Source organism: Podarcis raffonei, chromosome 13, assembly GCF_027172205.1.
Source record: "Podarcis raffonei isolate rPodRaf1 chromosome 13, rPodRaf1.pri, whole genome shotgun sequence".
Lineage (NCBI taxonomy): Eukaryota > Metazoa > Chordata > Lepidosauria > Squamata > Lacertidae > Podarcis > Podarcis raffonei.
The window spans coordinates 23,675,965-23,703,227 of record NC_070614.1 but is presented as its reverse complement, the minus strand read 5'-3'; the positions used below and the strand labels follow the sequence as shown (position 1 = coordinate 23,703,227).

Genomic DNA, 27,263 nt, shown 5'->3' with positions numbered 1-27,263 from the left:
AAGCCCAACATGTGAATCTTGAACATTGGCTGAAGACTCAGGAGAATGTATTCTCCTTTATTAATCCCCTCTGACAGGAACTCAATGAGACATTCTTCCCAAAGCACACCCCTCTTGCCCAGGTTCCTGTGAATGACAAGTGCTAAGCACCCCATCTCCATGCCACTAGATCTGTGCATTGGCAACCCACAGCCATTCCCACCTTTTGACTAGAGCTCTGCTCTCCATCTGTCAGTAAGGTTGAGAAATTCAGTTCAGTTTTCATTTAAAGGTGATTCTTCCTAATTCTCACTTCCAAATCAATAGTGAGCCAAAACAGGTGCTACCCTTTGAAATCTGTACTTCTCTGAGTTTTGCAGGAACAAAAAACCTGGGTACCAAAATGTGTAAATTAGGGAAACGTGTGCCTGAAAATGCATATATTCATGAAAATAACATATAAAAATGCATTCTGTCATGGGAAATGGCTTGCAGTAACATGCATACAGAAAAATTGCATACAGAATTCTATGTATTAGGACAATAGTTTCCAAACTTTCCCCCCATGAGTCACCTGAAAATTGCTGAGGATCTTAGTACACTACTTAATGTCCCCCCCCCCCCGCCGCCTGTTGAAATAATTATAATGTACTTTGCTAGCTGCTGTGTGATTTTTAAATGTATTTTGTTGCATCTTTTAATTCTTATGTGTTGTATTTATTGAATGACAATTTGAATTCCATAGAATCCATCAAACTCAGATGGTAACAGTGAAACACAGTGCAATAAGTAAAAGAAGCAATAAAAATACAATTAAAAAGCAATATGAATATTTAGTGCAATGAATGTGCTGCTCCTTACTGTCAACCCAAACTCCACCTGAACAAAGCTTGGTCTGCAAAGAGCTGGTCGCGAACCCCTGCTTTAATTAAAAACTAAAATTAGAATTCTGGAATTAACTGGAAAGCTTTGCTTGCTGTCAGGACTGGTGTCATCCATGTGCTTGCTCTTGTCTAAATTACTACTAATATCTTCCCTTTTCTACATGTACAAGTCTGAACTTCTCTGCTGGTTGCCATGTGCCTAGATTAAGCATATCTAAATAATGTTGGGGGCGGTATTGACAGTGCTTGGTTACTTAAAAGGCCATGCCTGTCCAACTTCACAAGGAACTGGTTCCTTCATCATAGTTTCATTTATTTATTCTGCTAGCAGAAGCTATGGGAGAGACACAACACAGCTGTAGACAATTGGAAACTTAACTCATCAGCTGCAATCTCCCGCTTATCTCTTCAGATGTAAGTCCTGGAAACAATATCTAGGGGGAAAACTGCTTTCCTTTACGTTTGACTGTCATGGCTTCCCCAAAAGAATCCTGGGAATTTAGTAAGTGACACCATGTCTGCTAAAGATTCCAAGCCTCCTGGCTCACTGTTCTACAGTTTGCTATTATTCCCTGTAGCGATGGAATGACTGTTAAACCGGATTAGGCTTGTAGTATAGTTAAGCCCTGTGTTTTTCAAGAAGTCACTGACATGCTCCCAATATTGTAGTGTATCCTCTTGTGTGATGCAGTCACGAAATCTGTGGCACACAATAGCACCTTTGTATTAGGGATGAATGAATCCGTTGATTTAAATCATCATATATATATATATGCATTTGCATACATATTCTTTGGGTTGGAGAACTGCATGGCAAAATCTAAAGAAGTTTGAATTTCAAAAGATGGCTGCACTTCATTGTGCTTTTTGTTTCAGGAAGTGTAAGTTAGGTGGGCTTGCATTAAAATGTGAACCAAACAAAATTTAGTCCTGAGGTGTATCTAGGGCCCCTTTTCTTGTAGGAGCTGCATCTCTGAGGCAAGATTCCAAAACCGCTAAGAAAAATCAGGATAGATAAGCCCTGTGCAGTTGTTTGGCACAGAACACGGATGGGCAAAACTATCTTTTTCCATTCTCAAGTGTACTGTTCTTAAATTCACAGTACCATGTTTCTGCAGCAATTTCCATTAAAAAAAACCATCATTAAAATTTGTCAGCATTTTAGTGCAAATCTTTCCCAATAAAGGGGATAAAGGGAAATTATGTGACTTGCCTAATATACATGTTTTTGAATGCAATTTCCTCTACTGTAATTTTGTATGTTATTTTCTTTGATGTATGCATTTTGACACATTTCCTCCCAACATGTGGGTGCCAGATTCACCTGGGTTATGAGTTTCTGGGTGCCAGACACTGAAATCCTGGAGTCAGCAAATGTTAGAATATAAGCCAGGCCAGTTTCCTGATGAGGAAATTGATGAGGCTGTTAGAAGAGCAAAAGAAAGATAGTGAGCCATTAGGAAAGTCAAAGAGAGGGGACTCTGCCAGATAGCAAATGGGAGGGGCACTTCCCTCAACTCAGGGTTAGTTAGAAGCCAAAGGCAGAATTTAAAGTAGAGTTTGAGAGCTGGTGGTGATGTGACCTTGAGGAAAAAGTTTGCAGGGTGGTAAAGGTGGCAAGCTGGAAAGAAAGGGTCAGAGGACAATGGTTGATGTCTGTTTTGATCCAAGGCTGTGCCTATGCCAGTAACATAACCCTATTGGAGTGTTAATGCCGTGAACCCCTCCATTGTAGGCTCAGGTTGTATGTATGTGTAAATAAACCATTTACAATAAAGACACCACAGTCTCTGCCATGCCTCATTTCCAAAAGGAAACATAACCACTGGTTAAGTGCCTGAAATCCCTGGAATCCCACACCACTCACGAGATTGGGGTGATGCGTAGCAATATGCATTTTTGTATATTTGCACTGTAGAGTAGGAAGATTTTCACCCCAAAATTCGGAGAAGCGTTGATATCACAGGAGAGGTGTATTTTTGTTTGCTGTCAGCTTGAGAAGGGCTGTGAAGAACAGGCCCAGCTATCCCTATACCTTGAAGCTGCTCCATACATGAACCCCCTTCACACTGATGCCAGTTACGCATCAATTAGGGATGCACGCAGCAGCTCCTGGGGGCAAGACTAGCCAGGCACATTCTCCATCACATATTTGGTACCCATGAGTACTGAACAGCTGAACAGAACTACCCGTGGGACAGTCTCTTAGTGAGAGAGAGTCCGGTACACACAATATCCCACTGAGAACAACACACCCACCCCATCCCACAAACAAGCTTTGAAAGTTTGTTACAGTGGTACCTTGGGTTAAGTACTTAATTTGTTCTGGAGGTCCGTTCTCAATGTAAAACTATTCTTAACCTGAAGCACCACTTTAGCTAATGGGGCCTCCTGCTGCTGCTGCGCCGCCGGAGCACTATTTCTGTTCTTATCCTGAAGCAAAGTTCTTAACCTGAAGCACTATTTCTGGGTTAGCGGTGTGTGTAACCTGAAGCATATGTAACCCGAGGTACCACTGTATCTGGCAGCTTCAATTTAAAGAATGTGATCTTGTTTTGAGACTGGGCAAATTTAAGTATTTAACTACCACTGTTTTTCTCACCCCAAAATTGTCCCCCAGAAATGGTCATGGCTTCAAACTCCATTCACCTGAGCCTACTCTGCCCTCTCAAACTTAGCTCTGGGTGGATCTTTTTCAAGATCACCACCCTCCTATCAATGTGGTCTGGGAGTCCACTTTTGGATACTGTGACTGAGCATGGCAGGGTGCTTGAAGGAGCTGTGTGTTTGTTTTTCATTTTAGGGGGTTGAGTAAATTCATTGAAGTGAGCAAAAAGCCTCCGGACTTTCAAGCCGATTGCTCTTACTCAGCTCAGAGGACAAGAGTTGTAGATGTTTCATGTTGGTTGTGAGGATATAACTGATTTTCCATTCATTTCTTTGAAGCCCCTCCTGGAAATGTGGCAGCCCCATCTAGCAAGGAAGGCTGGCTATAGCCCTGATCGACCAGCCAAGAAGGAGGAGGAGGATCAGGCGAGAGAGACCCACACGATTGGTCCTGCCCACATGGTTCAATATACAGATGCTTACTGCAGCAGTGTGGGATCGCCACGAAGAAGCAGTTCCCACACCGCTGAGGTAACATGAGAAGGAACCCCATCAGTATCCAGAAAGAGGTGTATTTTGTGGCCGGCATTTGGAGGTTGGAGCGGGGGTGGGGAGAGCTCTGGGCCTAAAAGCCTTGATTTATTTTGAATTCTGGCATAAATTAAGCCTTGCTTTTTTCCCCTGAGTGTTCCACCTGATAAAACCGAAACAATGTCAATTCTGTGAAAGATTAACCTCCACTGATTTGAGAAAGTACCATCAAGTCAGCTACCCTGACATTCCGCCATGCACGTGTGCCAGGCCCCTTAGCAACCAAGTTGAGAGCATAGCAACGGCAGCTCTTTGGCTGAAAACCCCCCACACCATTGTCAAAATACAGCTGTATCAGCTTTCCCCCTCTTCTTCCCCTTCTTTATCCAGTCAGTTTTATGCTTCTTCTTTTTTCTTTTCTCAATGAAGTAAGCTATCAGGGAGACGGGGAGGAAAAAAAACAGATTGCTCGCCTGATGTAGATGGGCAAGGCTTTGTCTCAGATTCAAAAACAGCTGCTCAGAGATAATCTTGAAGATGGTTTGATGATGGGAGATACCTTTGGGAAATGCCTGAATTTAAATATCTGGGTTTTTTATTTATTTATTTCAAATAGAAGGATGTATGCAAGGTTTCAGCTTAACCAAGGGATCAAAGCAGAATCAAGTATTTATAAAGACACTAAGACAGAAAGCCTCAGGTTAAAAGTCAGAGCTGACAGTTGCAATCTGCATGGTGACCATTTTTATCCTGTGTTTGCAAAGGACACGAGGTAAAATGAGGCAGCTGCTTCCAAGTGGTAGATTTTGGGCACCCATTTGGAGTCCCACATGTCCTGGCCTTTAAAAGGATCCAGGCCTTTTACTGAGGCAGTCCCTGCCCTGTGGGACTCCTTGCCAGTAGGAACTAATGTTGTTCGTCTTCAGTCATCTTCTAAAAACAGTATTATTCTGACAGGCCTTTCAAACCTGAGATACTTAATTTCAGTGCCTACTTAATGCGTTTTTGGTTAGGCAGGCCTGTCTAGATGTGTAGAGTGTTGACCTGTGTTTTAATCTCTCTTTAGTTTACTGTTGATTTTAATTATCTTTCGAATGTTTTAAATACTGCTTTTTAAACTGTCACACACACACACACACACACACACACACACACACGTCTCCCCACATGCAGGATTTGTTACAGTCAGCAGACCCTCCAAGTGTCCCTGTTTTCCAGGGACAGTCCTGGATTTACAGAAACCATCCCGGTTTCTGATTTGATTCTAGAATGTCCTGCTTTTCCTTAGGACGTCCCTATTTTCATCAGACAAATGTTGGGGGGTATGGTAGGCTGTCCCTACGTTCATCAGAGAAACGTTGGAGCGTTTGCGAGTTATACAACTCCCGAGCCATAGAGATAAATAACTTTAGAAGATATCTGAAGGAAGCCCTGTATAGGGAAGTTTTTTTAATATTTAATTGTGTTTTCATATACAGTATGTTGGAAGCCATCCAGAGTGGCTCGGAAAACCCAATCAGATGGGTGGGGTATAAATAATAAAATTATTATTATTACTATGTAATAGGATGTCCATATTTTCATTGGAGAAATGTTGGAGGGCATGAGTCAGGTGGTATATGCATTTTGATAAATAAATAAATAAAAATTCCCACTTTTCCCAAGAGGAATAATTACTCAAATTGGGCAACTGTGTACATGTAGCATAGAAAATTGCTTTATACAATTCCAAGTTGGAGCACAGGCTTGATAGTGCCTGAACTAGGCCTCACTTGTAACGTGTGAAGCTAGCTAAGCTAGAGAACCTGCCTTATACTGAATCAGTATTGTCTACTTGTGACAGGGTGCCTCCCAGTCCTACTGAGACATCCATGGGATCAGTGGAGACCTGTCCATTAGGGCAAATGGAGTAGTATCCCCGTAACTTCAGTCTGCCGTCAGCCTGCCCTCGCTTGCCCATCTTCTTATTTACAGCCTGTTCGGGGGTGGCATCGGCTATCAACTTCCTCTTCCTTACTCTCAGTGTTGCCTTTATTCAACTCAATGGCAAGGATCATGGGGGCAAAACTAGAATTAGTTGGCTCTGTCTGTTGATGGCTTTGGCTCCACCAACTGTTGGCCTCCCTGCCTTCTGGCCCACCACTTCCAGCGGGTGCCAGCCACTGCTGCAGAGGACTGAACCCGGGGCCTTTCTCCATGCATACCATGTCCTCTACTGCTAAGCTATGGCTCCTCCCCAATATAGCCATAATATATCTTTCCATAATCTATCTTTCCTCCCACACCAAAACCAACAAGGTTCAGATGCCACACCAAACCGTACCAAACCAGTGAAGGAGTTATGTGCCTTTCAGCCCCCTACTGCAAGCTTGTTCCTTGAAGGTTGGGAAATTTCAAAGCTCCGTGTTGGCAACAACGCTGAGAGAGACAGAAAAATTGCAGCCAATTTTACGGTAAATTATTTACGGAGAGAACATTTTCTGTGCCACCCCACAGGAATAATTAAACTCTCCAATTAATGCCTCATTTAAACGATGATTATGGCTGTTATCATTTCAATATTGATTTCTTTCCCCTTCTTCCTTTCCTTTTCCTTTTAAAATCTGGTTTCAAAATATTAGTGTCCCTCCTCCCTGCCAGCCACACATCTCCCCAGCTTGCTTATTCCAGTAGTTGTTTGTTCTCAGCTAGCATTTGCTGACAAGAAAAAGCTTCTCTTGTTGTGTGCTTGTGTGTTTTTAAAAGATAAAATGGAGCCACACAAACGCTGCATCTTCTGGGTGCTGAATAGCTTCCCTGCTGATGCAAATCTTGTGTTTGAAATGCTTGTGTGGCTGTTCAGAAACTGGGCTACATTCAGACATGAGAAATGGCATTATTCAAAGGGTCTGAAAAGGTACCATGAGGAGGATTAACCCCTGGAAGATGTCCGGGGAGACCCTCTAGGAGTAGTTACTCTCTGAGAAATGTGGACAGCGGTATAATGACAATTAGCAGGCTAAAGATTGAGAGCAGAGCGTTAATGCTGACCCTGCCTCCTGGCACACAGAAATTCTACACATAATATGGAAGGTGGCACCATCTATAGAGCCATAACTTCCTCTTTAAACAGGAAACTATTTCAAACCATCCGTCAAGTAGTCTAGTTTTCTCACACTTGGAGAACTGAGCTTTAGTTCAGCAGGAGCTCATCGCTGTTTTATCACATTGCGAGTTTTAATAGATTGACTTGTGTGGGTTCCCGCCCACCCGACCTCTCACAGCTGTTCTAAATCTGGTTTTATAAGCTAGATCAGGTTGTGCTATGTGCCCAGCAGAGAATGAAGCATTTATAAATATGGACATTAATAAACAAATCCCTGCCAAGCCTGTTTTTGTTTCTAGAAAGCTCTGGGACATAAAGAATTGCAATGGAAAATAGGGAGTGCCTGAACAGAATGCCAGTTCTTTACTTAGTGTGAGCAGCTATTCAACCCTTCAAAGCAGGGAGCAAGGAACCTCTGGCGCTCCAGATGTTGGTCTACAACTTCTACCATCTTTGATCTTTCTGATTGTAGCTGATGGGAGTTGTATTCCAACTTAGGTAGGTTTGCCTAAATGTCCCAATTCACACTTTGCAAAACAATCAAAATCTGAAACACGGCCATCTTTTTAAATAAGTGCTTCTTTGAATTTTGTGATATAGTTCCCTAGCCAAGGTTATGGTTTAAAAATAGGTAATGTTACTCACTACTTTGGAACGGTTATTTTTTTTTTATGAACAAATAAAATAAATAATCCAAGTCTCCACAATACAACTCTGACTCCTTTTCCCTTTCCCTTCTCTTTTTCTACCTTAAAGTTCTACATCTGCAGTGGGGAGGGGGGACAAAAAAAAATCAACAGATGGTAAAAGGCCTTGTGTATAATCTTGCAATTTCCAGGGAGTCAGTGTTCTAAAATGCTTTTCGGTGCGGCTCTTGTTCACTCGGTATTTAAATAATTTATAGTTTTAAAAAGCACCTGAGGGGCCAGAGAATGATCTGACAGCCTTTGTTTGCTGTTGCTGTGAAAAAGTGGTGCAGATTCCACCCTGGTTGGTGCCTGGGTGGGAGATGGCATGAAAGCCCCCGATAAGCTGTTCTCAGAAGCAGCATATAAGTATACTAAATAATACAAATGCCTAGGCCATATTAAAGGAAATAGGCCCAGATGGTCTCAGGGAGGAGAGAAGAGTCCTATTTCTCGAATCTGAGTTTAATTAGAGACTGCACCAAGCTAGTAGGATACAATTACTTGATGCGAACAGCTTTGAAGTGAATGGTACTGTTGGTGCAAGCTGCCTTAGGGTGGAGCCACAGAGCATTCTCTCTGCATGCTCTCTAGCAGACTCATCAGGGATATATGAACAAGCAGCTGGAAAATGGCAAGTCAGAGCCATAATACAGCTCTCTTGGAATAAGTGCGCACACACACACAGAGAGAAAGACACACACACATCATCTGTTTAGCCGCTGTACCACGTAGACTTTTGTGGTGGTTCACTTTGAAGTGATTTCAAAGCTGTCCTTTAATGCTCCTTTTCTGTTTAAAGTGGTGCAGGAGACCCAGGAGTCCATGTTTTATCCAAAGCTGTAAATAAGCAAGGAAGAATAAAAAAACCACACACAAAATCATGTGTGCATCTATGTACACGCATGTGCGCACACATAAATTCTGTGCCCTGTATAAATTTGACCAGTAATCTTTTTTTACTAGTCGAGAGGAACTTTAAAGGAACAGGCTGTGGACAAAAGCCCCATTACCCTGATTGCCCAAAGTCCCCCTACTGAGGTCCCACTAGGCATTTTCCATCCACTGTTTCTCTTTGTAGCCGTAAAGTTTTCTTTTTTTTTTAATAAGATATTTATTAAAATTTTCAAAATATTACAACAAGAAAAAGCAAACAAAATAGAAACAGAGGAAAATACAAAGAGTAAAAATAGTCAACAGAGTAATAAAGAAAAAAGATTAAAAAAAACTTCCCCCCGTGTAAAAAGAAAAAAGAACCAACATAGAAAAACAAAAAGTGACAAAAATACAAAAATCCCAAATCTTTAAAAACATTTAAAAACAAATTCATTATTTTCAAATCCTTAACTGTCATTACCTTCTTTCTTAGACCTCCTCCTCCTCCCTTTCTTTGTATCCTAATTATTGATTATCCCAGCAAATCCTTTAAATTCTATCATTACAAAACCCTAGACTATTTTAATCCTATCTTTCTATAATAAAATAAACCTTAAGACTTAAAACTTAAATCTTATCCTTACCAGCTTTTTATAATCATAATATTCTTTCATAATTCTTAAGCATCTTTGCTAAAGCCGAGTAATTCCTTCCAACATTTTTCTATCATTCAACAACTTTATAAAACATTCTAATAATGAAAAAAAGAAAAAAGAAAGATATAAACAAATCCAATCTTTATCCAGCGTCCCTTCTTCCTGGTTCCGGGTTTTGTCAGTCCTTATTTCATCAATCTAGCCTATTAACCTGGTAACCTTATGTCCATGGCCCTCTTGTCACTTCCATGGTCCTTCCGCAGCTCTTCTTCATATTTGTAACTGTAATTTCCCTTATCTCCGGCTCGTGATAACTCCAGCTTGACAATGTCTCTTGCTCGTGATAACTCCAACTTGACAATGTTTTTAACCCTTCTCGACAGATCAAACCCTTTTCCGTATTCATCACTGCATTCCATGTAGTATTTAAAAGCATGTTTCAAGGGCCCTCCAAAATTGAGAGCCCCCACAGTCCCAAACATCTCACCTCCCATTGCCGTATTTGAATGGTCCAGACCTCCCAACATAGGAGGGTCAATCCAGCCCCCCATTTCCAAACTAAACCAAACTTTTCCTTTCCAAATCTGGCTCCTTCCAAGTTCATGTTCATTTGTCAAATCCAAAAGATCATACTCCTGTTGGGTCTGTTCTGTCAAACCACACTCCTGGTTTAATGTCACAAACTCCTGTTCTGTCGAAACACCCTTCTGGTTTAAATCCTGAGTGGGCTCCACATATTTTGCCACTGTCTGGTCAAAATATCCCACTGCCTGGTCAAAATTTCTAGTCGAAGTCACCATCCAGTTCACTTTTTCATGTAATTCTTCCAGTAGAGCGTTTGTTTTGGAAAAAGCTCGCACCAAGGCTTCTGAATACATTGTCCTGCAAGGTCAAATACTTGTTCCCACGGTTAATCTGTAACAGCTGTCAGTTCCCTGGAGTTAGTTACAGTTTCACAGACTCCCCCTAGGGGGAGAACTTAAATTTGTTCTTGCTACAAAGTTTCCTTTTTTGAAATACTTTGTCCATATATATTCCTTTAAATGCAAAAGAGAGCAGTGGAATCGCTAAGTTTCTCTTCTTTTAGCTATCTGTCAAAAAGCACTTGTCTTTGGTCAATGGACACGTCAGTCCTGACACCCCGCTCCAGGATCAGGACGGAGGAAAATTACTTCCATTTAGAATCACTTCAAAAATCACTTCAAAAATCACTTCAAACAGTCCAAAAAGAAAAAATTCACAATTTTAAATGTTGAAAGCCAACCTTATAAAGACGATTTTCTAAGCTTTAGTTTAAATTACCTTTGCTTTATTCTGTTTACAAAAGAACGGAAGGGTGACTTCCTGTTTAGCCCTTCCCGCTCCGTACCGAATTCAGATAAATTTTTTAAAGTCCAGTTCTTCCCTACTCGCAAATCTTCGTTTGATATCCAATTGTTCAAATTCTGAGTACTCACGAGTGCTTATTTTAGAGTCCAAATTGTCCCAGGAAAAAGGCAGCGCTCTCCGGCAACAGCTATGCGGCTTCGCTCCACGGAAATAGCAATTGACTCACAGCACTGCGCCACTTCCCCCTCTTCACTTCGGAGCCCGTTAGTGGGTTCCTTAGTGGGTTGGGGGGGCGCTAAGGGTGCCCGCCGAGTCCCATGGTCACAGGCTTCATCCGCCTGTGATTTTGAAGGCGTCCCCGCTTCGCCGTAGCGGAAAAGACCCGTTTCCCGCGGAGCCAGTCCCTCCAGTTCAGAGGGAGTCCGCCATTGCCGCTGGCGCCACCCCGGAAGTCCACCTGTAGCCGTAAAGTTTTCAAACAAACAAACAAATAGGACTAGAAGCTTGTTTTTTTTTTAAGGGGAAATGAGATTCTCAAGATGCTGAATTATGTGCTCATAGTCACTTTCTGCACTTAAGCAGCCCAAGGAATTGTGAAATACAGTCCTGATAATCAGTGCCCTGTTTCTATAATGGGCAGAGTAAGCCCAGGCAGAGCATGGCTTTAAAAGCCAGAAGGACTGTAGGGTTAAGATGGTGTTCAAATTTACCTTTGGAGAAGCTTAGACTTCTCTGCTTTAAACCTGCTACACACAACCTTTTCCCATTTGCTTTCCCTTGTGGGTGTTCTTCTGAAGAACAAAAACCTGAACCTGCCAGTGCAGTTTATACTGTCAGCAACACAATGCATTTAAGGGCCCTGTTTTACCTTCAGACTGCAGTGGGCAACCAAATGTTTGAATGGTCCCTTTAAAATAAATAAAGATACTGGCTCATAAAAATTAGCCTGTTGGGTACGAATTTCGGTCCTTCTATGAATTAACAGTAGAACTCAAATTACTAGGGGGGCAGAGGAGGCGCACCCCCCTTATTTTTTGTGCTGTATCCTTTAGGTAGCATATTTACAGCAGGGTCTCAAATTTCAGCAGCACCCGGAGCAATGCCAAAATTCGGTGCCCTCACTTCTCGCGCTCCACTTTAAATTATAGTTGGGGTGCCCGTAAGGCTCCACGCTCTGTGCTACCAAACCCGTCGTGCTCCCCTAAATCCGCCTCTGATATTTATAAGGCTACTAAAGAGCACAAGATGAGGCCTGCTGGATCAGGCCAGTGGCCCATCTTGTCCAGCACAAAAGCGCCTCCTGCAGTTTTCGGCAAGTGGCCTTCATATATGTGGGGGTGGGCATGAGTTGGAAATTAACTAGGGATTAAGGGCTGCAACGTGTGGATTTAATTGAGGGCTCCCTTGCCTCTTCACCTGTAACTGGAGCACTTTTATACAAGCAACCTCCACACTTACAGGTTGGAGTGGTTCAGTCCAGAAAATAGTTTTGCACCTCGATTTTACTGATTGCATCAACTGGCCTAGAGTCAGCAAAGAACATGATATCTTTTACTAAACCAGCATGCTGTTTTAGCGTGTGTTGCACGCAGCGTTGCTCTACCCCCTCGCGACCCCCCTGTGGAAATGGCATCTTCGTACCGGGAAGATATACGGTCATTCACGCGAAATGGGACTCTTGGCATATTACTGTTCTTTACTGCTGGGACTCCATGCCCATTACTTTTGCCTGTTCCGTGCAGCCATAAACCTCTATCGCGCTTCCCTTCCAGCATCACAATGGGCCCCTTTATGTCTCCCCGGAGCTGTTTCCCCGGGCATAATGGATAGCCAGCCTCCTGCAACTTCAAAGGTTATCTGACTTGTCTGTCTGCTAATTCTGCCTTTCCTGGTGTTATCGATAGTGTGTTCAGGAAAGAAATGAGTCCCAGGACCAACAAGGCTTTTGCAAGCGATGGCTCTGGTCCCGGGGTATGGAAGTCCACCTGTCCTGACCCTTGGTGCCTCTGTCACCACCTTCTGCTGCTGGGTGAGAAAGTGCCCTGCATCCCCGTGGGGCACACTCCTTGCACTTTAGACAAATATCTGCAAGGTGTTTTGTTCCCTAAAAGGAGGAGGAGGTAGCAACTCAACGGAGTGACCAGCCAGTGCCTGAAGTACAGGGATGAGGAACCGAACACTCTCCAGATGTCATAGGGCTCCATCAGTCCAAGCCAACATGGCTAATGGCCAGGAATGGTGGGAATTTCTGCAGGCTCCCCATTTCTTCTGTAGCGTAACAGCTTCAAAGTGCTGCTATGGTTCTACATACAGATACAGGTTGAAAACGTAGTTGTGGTACTCTGAGCCTCCCTCTTTTCTGAATTGGGGTGGGGGGCTCAGTTCCTCTGCAGTGTTTGTCACAACTTCAGACGCTTTGGTAGGATTTCAGTGTCCAAAGCTAGAGATGACGTGATGGTTCACTTGCTTGCAAATATATCCGCTCAGCAGCAGCTCCTCCCCTGCCAGTCTGATGTTTTAAGGTGCAAGCTGCCTTGAAACCACAAGAGACTGATGAGGGATGGAACTGCCCTCCTCTATCTACTATTGCCTTAGAAATGAAAAATGGCTTGCCTGCTGCATTCCATTAATTTGTGGAATTTGCTGCTACTAGGTGTAGCCATGGCCTCTAGCTTAGTTTCAAACAAATCAGTGGAGGAGAGGCCTAGTATCAATAGATACTAGTCATGATGGATATATGCAATCTCCAGGCTCAGATGCAGGGACTGAATACCTTCTGCTGAGGAGCAACAAGGGGAAAGGGCTCTTGCCTTTGTTCCCTGCTTTGGGGCTGCCCAGAGGCATCTGTTTGGTCGCTGTATGAGACAGGATGCTGGCCCAGGTGGGCCATTGGTCTGTTCTTAAATGCTTGCAAGGAAAGGGTCTTGTGTGCCATGTTGTGATGGGCTGGAGTCCTCTCCACCAGCAGAATAGCTCTGCACTCAAGTAAATGTTCCAACCTGTCTCTTTCGGCATGTGGGCTCTGCCCACTTGTCGTCATCTGCGGCAGGTCCCCTTTGTTCTCATGGTGCAGCACCATAGATGGGCCGACTGGACAGGAGCCAATCACAGTTATTCAGGACTGGAGTATCATAACTTTTGGTGCTGCTGTGGCAGGGCGATGGGCCAGGATCCACAAAAAAGTAAGGGGATCTCTATAAGGAGTCTTGGGTGGAGCAGCTCTAAATCCTCAGCTCAGCTTCAGGGGCCCGAGGCTAGCTGACTTTCGCCCATGCTGCAAACAGCGGCCCACTGGAATGGCCCACACCGAGGTAGGCCACACCTAACACCCCAAAACTCCCAGTCAGTGGGCTGGGTGTGTGAGAGAGACCTTGGTCAGCAAGCGAGCTGTCTGACATCAGGATCCTTGTCCCAATGCCTCACCCAAACCTCCACTATAGTGGTCATGTTTTAGCCTAGCCCTGGTCTCTGTGTCTCGTCTTTTGCTCCCATAAGCTCGCGTCCCTATGCCTGGGGACACAAACCACCTTGAACAGATTAGAAAGGCAACGTAAATGGGAAGAAGGAAGTTACTGGGATGAGAAGGGCAAAGAAAGGCAAGAAATGAGAGTGTGCTGAATGTAGGCTCAAGCTAACTGTATGGTCGATGGAGCACTGGAACAGGTTGCCAAAAATAGTGTGTGTTTGTGTGTGTCTGTGTAATTTTCATCACCTTGTATCATTAAGAGCAAATTGGATGAACACTTGACTAGATTAATTGAGATGGACTCCCTCCATGAGGCAGGAGTTCATTCCAGCAAGGGCTGTTTACCAATTAATGAATCTCTATTTGATTAATCATCTGGGTTTTTTTTATAGACCAGTCATATAATTGATTAAATTTATATAAATTTTACACCACGCAAAACCTCAGTATAGGGTTTGGCTTTATGTTTGGGGGTTTTGTTTGTTTTTTAAAGATACTGAAGTCAGCACAATAATTTATTTATTTCTAACACCGCAGCTCTCGTCGTAAGAAGGAATCGCCACAGTCAATATATTCTTTTTCAGTTTCTGTTCCACTGTAATCATTGCAGCAATGCACCAGAACCAAAAATAGCCTAAAAAATTAAACAGGCATGCTGCTAATGCAAAGCTACATGAAATGAAATGTTCCCGAGTTAAAATCAACCCCTATCAGTGAGGTAACTGGATTTTTAGTTGACTAATAATCTACCTACACTAAACCAGTTGAAGCTTGTAGCTATACTTTGAGTCCCTATATATATATATATATATATATATATATATATATATATATTGCAGAAAAAAATATTTAGGTAGGGATGTTTTCCGCTGCTGCGTTTCATGGCACACGAAATATCTTCATGATCAAAAATGCCTTTTTAAAAAAGGTGACTGGGAAGAGGTGACACGTGTGAAATCTGTTCAATGCCACATTTCTAGAAAAAGAACACTTTGCTCCCCATAATCATGTTGCTCTGTCTCTCTTCTTTTACCTTTCAGACCCGAAGCTCCCGGCACTCACAGGGCTCTCAGCCTGGCCTGGCCGATCAAGCCAAACTCTCCTTTGCTTCTGCCGAGTCTCTGGAAACCATGTCTGAAGCTGAGCTGCCCATTGGGTTTAACAGGATGAACCGGTTCCGGCAAAGCTTGCCTTTGTCCCGTTCCACCAGCCAAACAAAACTCCGGTCTCCAGGTAAGAACTGTTTCTCAAGCATCTCCAGTTAGGGGAGATGTATCCTGATTTTAGACACATCTCATTGTTTAGAAAGTCGACTTTTGTCACCCTTGTTGCTTCTGTTGTGGGGCTCAGGGGTACCTGCAGTTGAAGCTATTTTGCTCCAAGTACCTTTTGTGGCTGCAGAGGGTAAAAGGTACTGAAAGCTTAAATCTCAACAGGAAGTGATGTGACCATGACAAGGGACTGGTGTCAATACCCCCCACTTTCAGATCCCCCTCTTCCTGCCCATTTGAGAAAACAAGGCCCAGAGTGTGGCCTGCCACAAGTCCTGTGACATGTTGGAACAGCTCCATGGTTTTCATGGCAGTCATGAAGTCCTGAGCCACCCCAGAGCCATGGCATGGATGTTGAAGTCCCCCAGAACCATCAGTCTGGGAATCTTCAACATTGCCTCCAAAACTAGCTCTGTCAGCTCATACTTATGGGCAGCCAGATGGGTGGTAAACCAACAGAATCCCTAATATGTCCCGATTGCCCAGTGCCAGGAGCATTAGATACCTTCTATGCAACTGGACAGAGAAATGGAATCTCTATAAACTACATCAACTCTCCCTCCCCAATCTTCAAGTCCTGCCCTGATGCCGCACCAAAAACCCAGGTGGGCACAACTGGATGAGACCAACTCTGCCCTGCTCACCCAACCAGGTCTCAGTGACACAGACTTGATGGTCCTCCTCATCCATAATCAAATCATGAATGAGGGAGCTCTTACTCAGAGCTGACCTGAAATTCAGCAACAGAAGCCACAGTCCCAAGGGCTGGCTGATAGGACAACCGCAATTCCCCAGGTTAGTGGCACACGGTCTTTGCTAACTTGGTGCCTTCCATTTATTTTGAACTACAAATCCCATGCTGGTTGGGGCTGATAGGAGTTGTAGCCCCCAAACTTTTGGAGGGTACCAGGTTGGTGAAGTTTAGCAGACTGCGTACCTTTGAAAACAACAACAACAGATTTTGAGGTTTTGGCTTCTTTTTAAAGACCTGTGTTTGTGTACAGTTTAATCGCATAGTCTCTGCTTCTATGCATAACTGAAGCTAGTCTTTTTACTGTTCATACCTGGGGTTCCCATTATGTTGCCATGCAGAAGTTGAAACTCCCGTCAGCTCTTGCCAGCTTGGTGAATGGTCAGGGATGCCGGAGGCCAGCCACTCCTGGTCCATATTTTTATCTTAACCATTTTTATATATGCCACCCAGATAGTTGGCTATGGGGTGGCATGGAAATACCACTGTTACCGCTACTACTATTAGTACTACTCCTATAGTAATTACTTGCTTGTTTTTGTTTATATTACAAATTATCGCTCGCTCAACGAATTAACTCAAGGTGATTGAGGGAAAACATTTCTAAAGAAAGAAAGAAATAAAAATTACAAGCATATTTGGAAAAGCCCATTCAGGGCTCTTTTTTGAACTGATACCAGCAGGAAATCATTCCTCTAACTACTCCCTTACATACGCCCAACCAAATAGAAACCCAATGCCAAGATGTTTATTATCATCAGCACTGCTTAGTGAGTGATCACTGTAATTATTTTTTACGTTTGAGCTGTAACTTAATTATCACGGTCTGTGTTCTTGCGTTTTCGTTTTCCTCTGGCCATACTGCTTTCTCTTTTGTTCTCTTTCTCTCTCTCTTTACACCAGGGATGGGGAAGCTGTGGCCTTTCAGATATATTGTTAGACCCGTTGAAATTAATGGACATAACTAATTTAGAGCTATTAATTGTAATGGGTTTACTCTGAGTAGACCTTGGTTAGGTATAACCCTTTGTTGGTTTTGTGGCAACAAAGTACAGTGGTACCTCTAGATGCGAACGGGATCCGTTCTGGAGCCCCGTTCGCATCTAGAAGCAAACGTAACCTGTGTCCGTGCGTCTGCGCGGGTCACATTTCGGCGCTTCTGCGCATGCACGTGACGTCATTTTGAGCGTCTGCACATGTGCAAGTGGCAAAACCCGGAAGTAACGTGCTCCGTTACTTCCGGGTTGCTGCGGAGCGCAACTCGAACGCGCTCATCCCGAAACACATTCAACCAGAGGTATGACTATAACACAGTTACTACTCCTTTGGGAATTTTGTGGATGTTTCTGAAGCAGAACAACAGAGCAGAGCAGAGCAGAATAGATGGAAGGGACCCCGAGGATCATCTAGTCCAACACCCTGCATTGCAGGAATATGCAGCTGTCCCACACAGGGATCAAACTTGCAACCGTGGCATTATGAGCACCACATTTTAACCAGCTGAGCTATCCAGATGTCTGAAGGAGAGATGGAGAAATGCCCTGTTCTTTAGTAGAAATATCAGAGTTTGGGCACAAGTACTGTCTGATGTCTTCTACAGATGGCCACTGAATGCACTTTCGAGAGTAGCCCCTTCCCCACCCCAAGAGATTTCAGTCAGTATGGGGTTCACATTTGTGAGTAGATGATTCTCTCGTTCTGACTCTGTGACTCTCTTTCTGCTAACACTTTACCTCCTGAAGAAGAGTCTTGTGCAACCCAGAAGCTTTCCTTTCTGCTAGCATTAGTTGTTTTGACTGATAATCTGTATTTCTTGACCTGTTTCCCTCCAGTCTCCTCTGTCTCTCTCTCACACCATTTCCTATTTTTCTAGGTGTCCTTTTCCTGCAGTTTGGGGATGAAACAAGACGGGTTCACATCACCCACGAAATCAGCAGCATGGACACTCTGCATGCCCTTATTGTCCACATGTTTCCTCAGAAGCTGACAATGGGCATGCTCAAGTCCCCCAACACTGCCATCCTGATCAAGGACGAATCCCGTAACGTCTTCTATGAGCTGGAGGATGTCAGGTGAGAGCAGTGCCTTGCTGGAGGCACTACTAAATGCTTGGAGGAAGTGTGACATTGGACTACCAAGTAGAGGACTATATGACCAGTCTGCTATTTCCCTCCTTCCTGATACTGTGCTTTTCTTTTCATTCACTGTGCTTGTATGAAACTTTAAATCAAGAGTGGGCAACTTGCGGCCTTAAGGGCCAAATGAGACCACTGGACTAATTTAATTTGGGCATGGGAAGCCTAGAGGAAGATGGAGGAGGGTGGGAAGAGGTGGGTGAATGCACTGATGGAAGGAGGAGCGGGAGGAGTAGGGAAGAAGTCCTCTACAAGCATAGGAACATAAGAAGAGCCCAGCTGGACCAAAGATTCAACAAGTCCAGCATCCTGAAACCCAGAAGCAGAGCACAATCACAACAGCATTCTCCCCACCTGTTACTCCAAACAACTGGCCTTCCTAGCATCCTGTATCAGACAGTGGAAGTAGGCCATAATAGCTAGTAGCCATTGATAGCCTTATCCTCCATGAATCTGTGCGGTCATCTTTTAAACGTATTTTGAATTGTTATGCATTGTGCAATTGGTATTTATGTTTTGTAAACCACTTGGAAATCACCTGTGCATTAAGTGGTACAGTGGTGCCTTGGTTCTCGAATTTAATCTGTTCCAGGAGTCCGTTTGACTCCTGGAACCATGTGAAAACCAAGGCACAGCTTCCGATTGGCTGCAGGAGCTTTCTGCACTCAAGTGGAAGCCACATCGGACGTTCAGCTTCCAGAAAATGTTCGCAAACCGGAACACTTACTTCCAGGTTTGTGGCGTTCGGGAGCCAATTTGTTTGACAATTAAGCCATTTGGGAACTAAGGTAAAGTAATCTAAGTCAGTGGCCATCAGTATATCTCATGGGAGCAAATTTAACATTTTTACTATAAACCACCCAGAGTACCTCTCTCTTTCTCTCTTTCTTTCTTTCTTTCTTTCTTTCTTTCTTTCTTATGGGCAATATAAGAAATGTAGTTGGCAAATAAGGCTGAAGTCCTAGCCTCACCTAACTGGGAGTTCACCCCATAGAATTCAGTGAGACTTACTTCTGAGTAGATATGGTTAGGATTGCAGTCTGAGTAAGAGATTGAGCAGAAGGAAGGAAGTAGCAAGCTGAGGGCCAGGAGGGGAAAATGTATGATTTGTTATAGAGCTATAAAAAACTTTCAGTAAGATATTCTTTTAAAAAGTGGTGTGACTAAAGAGAGACCTGTCACCATCGCATTCAGCTGTGGTCTTCTCTTCCTTCCTGCTCAAGGGATTAAGAATACAAGGGACCTGGCTGGCTCAAACTACCTAGCCCAGCATCCAGTCTCCAACACTGGACAGCTAGATGTCTCTGGGACAGCTAGCTCACAAACAGGGCATGAAAGGAACAGACCTCTCTAATTGCTTGCCTGCTATTCAGATGTCTACTGATTCTGAACTTGGAGGCTCTATTTATTTAGTTGTTAGGGCTAGTAGACGCTCATAAAACTGTCCTCTGTGAATCTTTTTATAAAGCCATCTAAGCCAGTGGCCATCACCACGCCTTGTGGCAGCCAATCCAGCCTGTTAATTAATGGTGTGCTGTGTGGAGAAGTGCTTTTGTCCGTCCATAATCGACTGCCAGTCAATTTAATTGGGTGACCCAGAGTCTTGCTATTCTGAGAAAGCGAGAGGGGGAAAAAACAATTATCTTTGCATTGTGCATAATTGTTGAGACACCTATACCACAGTACTTCCCTAGTTATTGCTGCTTTATCACCCTCTTCAGAAACCTCTTAGCACAGGGGTGTGGAACCTCTGGCTCATGGGTTGAATGCCACCCTCCAGGCCTCTCGGTCAAGCTCTCAGGGCTGCTCTCAGACCACACTCCACACCCTCCTCAGGTGCTTTGCCTGGCTGGATGATGTCATTGAACTGTGATAATGCCTCTTACTTGCCAGGGCAGAGGATTAAAAGATGGGTATGTGTGTGTGTTGGGATCCGTATGAAAACATCTGGCTTTTGTGCAGATGGAATGCAACTTTTGTCTGCCCCTGCCCACCACAGGCATGCCGCCCTCTCAGAAGATGGTACATGAGGGAACACAGCCCTTCGACCTGCAAGGGTTTCCCCACCCTGGTCTAACATATCCCAACTAAGCCATTTCAATAGGTCAGAGAGCAGTCAAATTTCTGCCCTTGGATAGACTCTCTGACTGTGTACACACACCATACCTTTAAAACATGTTTAAAGCACATTCCCCACCCCAAGAATCCTGGGAACTTTAGTTGACCCCGCACAGAGCTACAATTCCCAGAATCCTTAACGAACTGCTGTTTCCAGGATTTAGGGGTGTACGTGCTTTAAAGGTATGCTTTGGGGCCACAACCCCCACTTCCCGTTTGGAGTCTGGCAGCATTCTCTCTTAAATAAATAAATAAGGTTTATTTGCCACAGCATATATTTCAAATATTTTCATAATCTCTAAAACCATAAAATAACACATCATGTGCTTAAATCTCATTAAAAGGGAGGAATACATTATATCTGCAACAATTTGAAAGGTTAAAATGTATACTTCAAGTATTCCAAACTATGTTACCCACCCCAAACACTACTCCCCCATGTGCCTCACTACCTGTGTGTTCAATAAAATTGCCCCATACTGTGTAGAATTTACCGTTTTTCTTTTCTTGCTACCCACAGTTTCCACGTTAGCTTTTCCAACATAGCTGTCTGCCAGATCGCTTCATACCACTTATCCAAGCATTCTCTTGATGAGAGTGCTGCAATTTCAGCCTCATACTTAACTAGCAAGAGCACAGAATCCGTGTGCGAAAGCCAGAAGTGGAATTATGCAGACAAACTCACATATCTAAACCCAACAGCAGGTTACTGCAAAAAAATCCTCACTATCGAGATGTGTAAATCCTCAATATTGAGGAAGAGGAAGACTCCTGCCCAATAGTCTCCAGCAGCTGTGGCGTGGGCCATTGACGTCATCAGGCTGCCTCTGTGCAGCTGTCACTGCTGCCATCATGGCCATGCATACTCTGGCCCTTGGAATAATAACCAAGGCTGCCATTCATTTGTTCCATTAATGCCTTTGTTCTTGCAGGGATATCCAGGATAGGAGCATTATCAAAATCTACCGGAAAGAGCCCCTTTATGCTTCCTTCCCCGGATCCCACATCACCAATGGAGACCTGAGGGTAAGACAGTGGGCTTCAGTAAGGCCCCTGAACTGTTTTTGTCTTCACTGGATGTTAGTGCGGTGGTAGGTGCAGGGAGGGGGGCAGATTACTAAGGAACATTTCAGCAATGCCTGCCCATTGAACACAGTCCAGATGATGGTCACCTTGCAAGCGCAGCCATTCTGCAGATGCCTAGGATATGTTCTTTTACACTGTCTGTGTTAGGGTTGTCTATCGTTTGTTTTTTTAGCATCACTATCACAGCAGGAGATTTATGGGAGTAGTGAATAAAAAGTTAAAGCAATATATTTGTTCTTCATAATGCATTCACATTGCGGAATTCAGCTCTCAATGCAGAATTTGAGGTATCAGAGAAGATTAGTGCCACCAGTAGGCCTAGTTCACACTGCAATCAAAGTGGTGAACTGGTTCTAGGATTTTACCACTTTGTACTACAAATGGGGGGACGCGGGTGGCGCTGTGGGTAAAAGCCTCAGCGCCTAGGGCTTGCCGATTGAAAGGTCGGCGGTTCGAATCCCCGCGGCAGGGTGCGCTCCCGTTGCTTGGTCCCAGCGCCTGCCAACCTAGCAGTTCGAAAGCACCCCCAGGTGCAAGTAGATAAATAGGGACCGCTTACTGGCGGGAAGGTAAACGGCGTTTCCGTGTGCTGCGCTGGCTCGCCAGATGCAGCTTTATCACGCTGGCCACGTGACCCGGAAGTGTCTTCGGACAGCGCTGGCCCCTGGCCTCTTAAGTGAGATGGGCGCACAACCCCAGAGTCTGTCAAGACTGGCCCGTACGGGCAGGGGTACCTTTACCTTTACCTTTACTACAAATGGGAGATTACATGATTTAATGTTCTCTGGTGTATGAAATTCATTCCAGATAGAAATCAGTTAAGCCAGGGAGAATGGTTTTAGTCTAGCCTTTTCTCTGGTAAGCCAAATTTGTACATACCGGGTTTTTCTCACGGGGAGGCATCCTGTACACCCCGTACCCTGCTGCAGTCTGAAGTGGTAGGGTCGGGTTTTACCACTTTCATCTTCTGTTTGTGTGAGCTAGGCGACAGGAATGAGTGATGGGTCTGGTTTTCATTCAGCTATATTCTTCCCACCTTTTCCTTGCAACTTTTGACCTGGGCCTGGTGTGTAAAGGAGGGTAGAGTTTATAACATTCTCACTGTCTGATCGCTTATTCTCCCAGAGAGAGATGGTCTACACTTCCAGGGAGTCCTCTCCCACCCGGCGCCTAAACAGCATGTCACCTGCTTCTCACCTCACCTCTGGATCGCCTCCACCAGTGCTCCAGTCGTCTTCGCCGTCCCGCTCCCGCATGTCCTACAGCGGTGGCCGCCCGCCTTCCTACGCCGGTAGCCCTGTGCACCATGGCGAGCGGCTCTCCAACCTTCCTCCAGCCCAGGGGGTCTCACCAAGCCCAAGCGCTATCCTGGAACGCCGGGACGTCAAGCCAGACGAAGACATGGCCGGGAAGAACATGGTGCTCGTGAAGAACGAGGGCCTGTATGCCGACCCCTACAGCATGGTGCACGAGGGGCGTCTGAGCATCACGTCCACGCAGTCCCTGGCTGGGATGGGAGACCCCTTTGCCTACCCAGGGGGCCTCTACAAGCGGGGCTCTGTCCGTTCCCTCAGCACCTACTCAGCTGCTGCCCTGCAGTCCGAACTGGAAGACAGCTTGTATAAGCCCAACGCACAGATCTACAGCGACACCTACGGTCCGGGGATGGGCTTCCGCTTGCCCCCTTCATCGCCGCAGAAAATTGCCGACGGCCGGCTGGTAGACGTTCAGCAGAGCCAAAGCCCCCACAGCCCTTACTCAGGGCCCCCAAGCCGTTCCTCTCCAGTCCGCCAGACCTTCCGCAAAGACTCATGCTCCTCGGTCTTCATGGAAAGCCCTGTCAACAAGCCAAGGAATCCCAGCTCTTCAGGGCCCCCAGAGCTCTTCCCTGGACCTGGGGAACGCCCCCTTTCTGGGTTCAGCTCACCTGTGCCTGCCAAGGATACGGAGACAAGGTAAGATGGGAGGCTGTCACTTCCTGGTGACCACCAGTACTGTTCTTAAGGTGACTGGCACCTTGATAAGTATTTTCTGAGTTTCAACATTCAAATGCAGAGCCTGCTGCTTTGGAGCAGATTTTGGCACTGTGCAAAATTGCTATTGTCCTGAGAGGTTTTGACAAGTTACGTTGGATTTACTGCATGCACAGCGGTACACCTACTTATTTGACCTCCGTGATTCCCTGCCTTGTTTTTCTACCCAGATTCCAAAAATTGCCTTTCTTCTTCTTTCCTGACAACCGCACACAATCCTCCTGACTCTAGGCCCTGTGTAACTGCTTTTTCCAGTCTTTCTTTCTCATTGATCCTTCCTTTCTTCAGTTTGCCCCCTCTCCTTTCTCCCCTCAAGTGTTCACCTTCTCTAGCCATCCCTCCCCCAAATGTCTGCTTTTTAGTTCATTGCCTGCCAGTGGTATATTCAGGTAACTGGGTTAATGGTTTTAATGGTGCAGCAGGGACAGTGGTTGTAAGGCAGCCCTGCTGCATTTAGGGACCCTCTTGTTCATTCTGTTGAGTGGGGGCCCTGGACATCTGCCCCAGAGTTACGCCCTGAAGGTACCCCTGCTGCTCATGGGGCAATTAAGGGGCAATCAATCACTGATCTCCCAATCACAATAAGTATAATGAACAGAACCTGCAAACAGGAAACTTTAGAAGGGGCCTTTGTTGAATGAGACTGTCTTCTGGGTAAATGCTATAAAAGAATCTTAGCTAGCCATGGAGAAAGGCATTGCTGGATAAAATAGCATTGTATTACGCGCTTCGTGGCTGCCATTTTAATCCCACTTCCACCTGACTGCAGAAAAGCAATATCTCAGTAGGGCTGGGGAACCAGCTGCTTTCATCCCAAATAGTTGGAATGGTCATGTGTATTCCCTGCCACCCTAGCTCTCCATCCATCCCCTTTCTCTCCCACCCTTTGGAACTTGCTGCTGTCTTCCTCCTCCCGTTCTCTTTTTTGGGGGCAGGCAGAAGTTGTCTTCAGGCAAATTAGATTAGCAAAAGAAAATCGTACCTTATCTGATGTTCAATCTCCCCGTGTCTAAATCTCTACAGCAAGGATGGTTCCTGAGTTGTCAATAGAGTTGTCAGGGGGAATGGTAGGAACAGAGCTCATTAGGATAACCAAAAGATAGAAAGGAAGAAATGATTAGAATCAGCAAGCGAGGGCGGGTTGGGGGGAGATGGATGGTGGGGGAGAGTGAAAGCCGAGCAGGAGAGAGGTCAAAGGAATGGCAAGCACAGACCTGTCAGAAATTAATGTACCAGAAAGTGTGTGTGAGATAAATTTCTCCTCAGTACAGAACCTTCAAGGAATGCTGACGGAGGAATGCCTCTGGGATACACATTTTGAGGGAGAGAGTAGCCAAAATAAATCCAAACAAACTGCATTTTCCACCAGATTTGGTGCAAATAAACCTGTTTTATGGGGGGGTGTCTTTCACCTTTATGAGGTAAGTCTTATCTTAGGTATGAGGAACGTGTGTCCCTCCAGATATTTCTGAAATACAGCTCACTCAGTGCCTAAGGATTATGGGAGCTGTAGTTCAACAACATTTGGAGGGCAGAGATTCCCCACACCTGTCCTACCTCTTTTTCAAGAGCTATGGCCCCCGAAAAGAAAAGGACTGGCTGCCTTATCTTGGCCAAGTTGTGCTGACCTCAATACAACAACCACTCACGTCAACAGGTTGGGGGTTGGCGTTTGATTCTCTTCCAGAATTGAGGATTCCCCCCCCCCCGCCTCAGAAATGGCTTCTTTCCTGTTCTCCACAGCAGCCTTTTCAATGGAGGCTTGCTGGAAGCCAGGCTTCCATCCAAGGAAAGCAGATTTACAGAACACCCTTGATGCTATGTCCTATTTACCCTGGGTATGGGCTTCCCAAAAGCACCTGGCTGGGTTGCTGTCAAAAACAGGATGCTGAACTGGATGGATTTCAGCAGGGCTGCTCTTAATGTTCTTACATTTCTCACATGTCCTTGGGAAGCTCCATTGTTTTGCTCCGTTGCTCCTCGGTTTTCACTGAATTGTGAAGACGCCTCTCTTCCGGGGGGCATTATGGAGGATGATAAATTGAGTTTGCTCAGGTGCTGCTTTCTTTTTAATGCAGACTTTCCAATGGTTTTCCTGGCATTTTGTTGTTACTTTACTAATATATATTCGGCTGCGGTGAATTTAACGTTTTTTACTTCTTTATATTGTAATCTGAGAGACAGGCAGGATAGAAGAGTTTATAAAAACAGATAATAATTATAAACTAGCATGTTTGCTCATACTGCCATAGTGCTAGGCTAGGGATGGGAAACCTGAAGGCTGGGAGCAGAATTTGGACTCCAGGCCTCTTGCTATCACCCTTGAGACTCTCTCCAGGCCTCTTGCTATCACCCTTGAGACTCTCTCCAGGCCTCATACCTTTCCCAGCGACGCCACCCACCAACCTTGCCTTACACCCTCCTTGAGTGTTTTTGCCTGGCTGGAATGTGTCCTTGAACTCTGGTGATGTGTCTTTCTTGCCTGGATGGAGAATAGAGAGGGATGTGCAAGTGTGAGAAAATTAGCCTACCATACAAAGGTAAAATTCACATGAGTTGCTGCGTCCACTTTTGCCTCTGGCTAACCCATGATTGGCATGTGCCTCAGAGGATGAAAAAGGTTCTCCACTAACTAGGCAGAGAGGAAAGAGGGCAAGAAGCTGATGTCTCACCAGGTCCTTTCCCCTCCTTTCCCCCCCCCCCCCACCAAGGGACCGCATGGAAGCCATGGAGAAGCAGATTGCCAGCCTCACAGGACTGGTGCAGAGTGCCCTGATGCGAAGCTCCGACACAGAAAATCCTAGGTAAGAGGCTGGGGCAGATATTGCATGTTCTTGATGCTTTCTTTTTTTCTTCATTGACAGAGGAAGCAGGGTAGTGTGTGGATCAGGCATTTCCCTGGTGAGGGTTGGTATAAATATACAGATCCACAGAGATGGGAGCCATTGTGGTATAATGGTTAAAGTGTTGGACTTTGAGCAGGGGGACTCAAGCTCAAATTCCTAGTCAGCCATGAAACTCACTAGCTGGACCTTAGGCCAGACTCTCTCTCTCTCCCTCTCTCCCCCCCCCCAACTTACCTCAGAGGGTTGCCATGATGGCAAATTGGCTATCCAACAAACATGTATGCCGCTCTGATCCCAGCTTGGGAAGAGTGGGATAGAAATATGAATGCTAAGAGATAACTCTGTCAGCTAGTACACAGAGGCCTTGCCCCCCGTAGCCAAAGACTGAGTTCCCTGTGGAGCCAAATGCCAGGAGGGTACCCCTGCGAAAACTCTTTATGCCTGGTCACTCTATAGCTGATATGGGAGACCTGTGGCCCTTCAGATGTTCTTGGACTTCACCTTCCATAATTCATCATCATTGGTCATTCTGGCTGGCATATCTGGGAGTTGGAGTCTCTCAACATCTGGGGTGGTGGCGGCGGCACAGGTTCCTCATACGTGCTCCAAAAAGCTCCCCTTTCACTTACACAGTCCTCTTTGCTCCAAACAAAGGCCTCACAGAAATTTCAAAACCATTCCATGCATTTTAATGAGAAACTAATTAACTTGCACTTCTCAACTCAATACATGAACTATAATATGAACAATAATGCATACATTATGGAAAATAACATGCAAGCAGGCATGATATTAAGGGAAACTGCTTACAAAAATGTTTGTATTAGTCAAAACTGCATACAAAAAAATTATTTATTAGAAGCTCACACTAAAGTGGCAAATAGTTATGAGGCTGTTTTTTCTTTAAAAAATTAAATAATAATA

At 44.8% G+C, this 27,263-nt stretch overlaps 1 protein-coding gene across 17 annotated transcripts in view; it reads left to right on the top strand.

Moving 5' to 3' along the window:
- SRCIN1 (SRC kinase signaling inhibitor 1) overlaps positions 1 to 27,263 on the top strand; it is a 262,355-nt gene that overhangs the window by 192,748 nt on the left and 42,344 nt on the right. For 11 of the 17 annotated variants that reach the window (XM_053362007.1, XM_053362010.1, XM_053362009.1 and 8 more), the window contains 6 exons: positions 3,810 to 4,001; positions 15,140 to 15,332; positions 17,995 to 18,193; positions 21,307 to 21,400; positions 22,586 to 23,415; positions 26,205 to 26,297. In XM_053362007.1, coding sequence (XP_053217982.1) covers positions 3,810 to 4,001; positions 15,140 to 15,332; positions 17,995 to 18,193; positions 21,307 to 21,400; positions 22,586 to 23,415; positions 26,205 to 26,297 — 1,601 coding nt within the window. Of the gene's footprint in view, positions 1 to 3,809; positions 4,002 to 4,350; positions 4,430 to 15,139; positions 15,333 to 17,994; positions 18,194 to 21,306; positions 21,401 to 22,585; positions 23,416 to 26,204; positions 26,298 to 27,263 lie in introns of those variants that run through there. The other 6 variants (XM_053362016.1, XM_053362015.1, XM_053362026.1 and 3 more) reach the window with 2 other exon arrangements.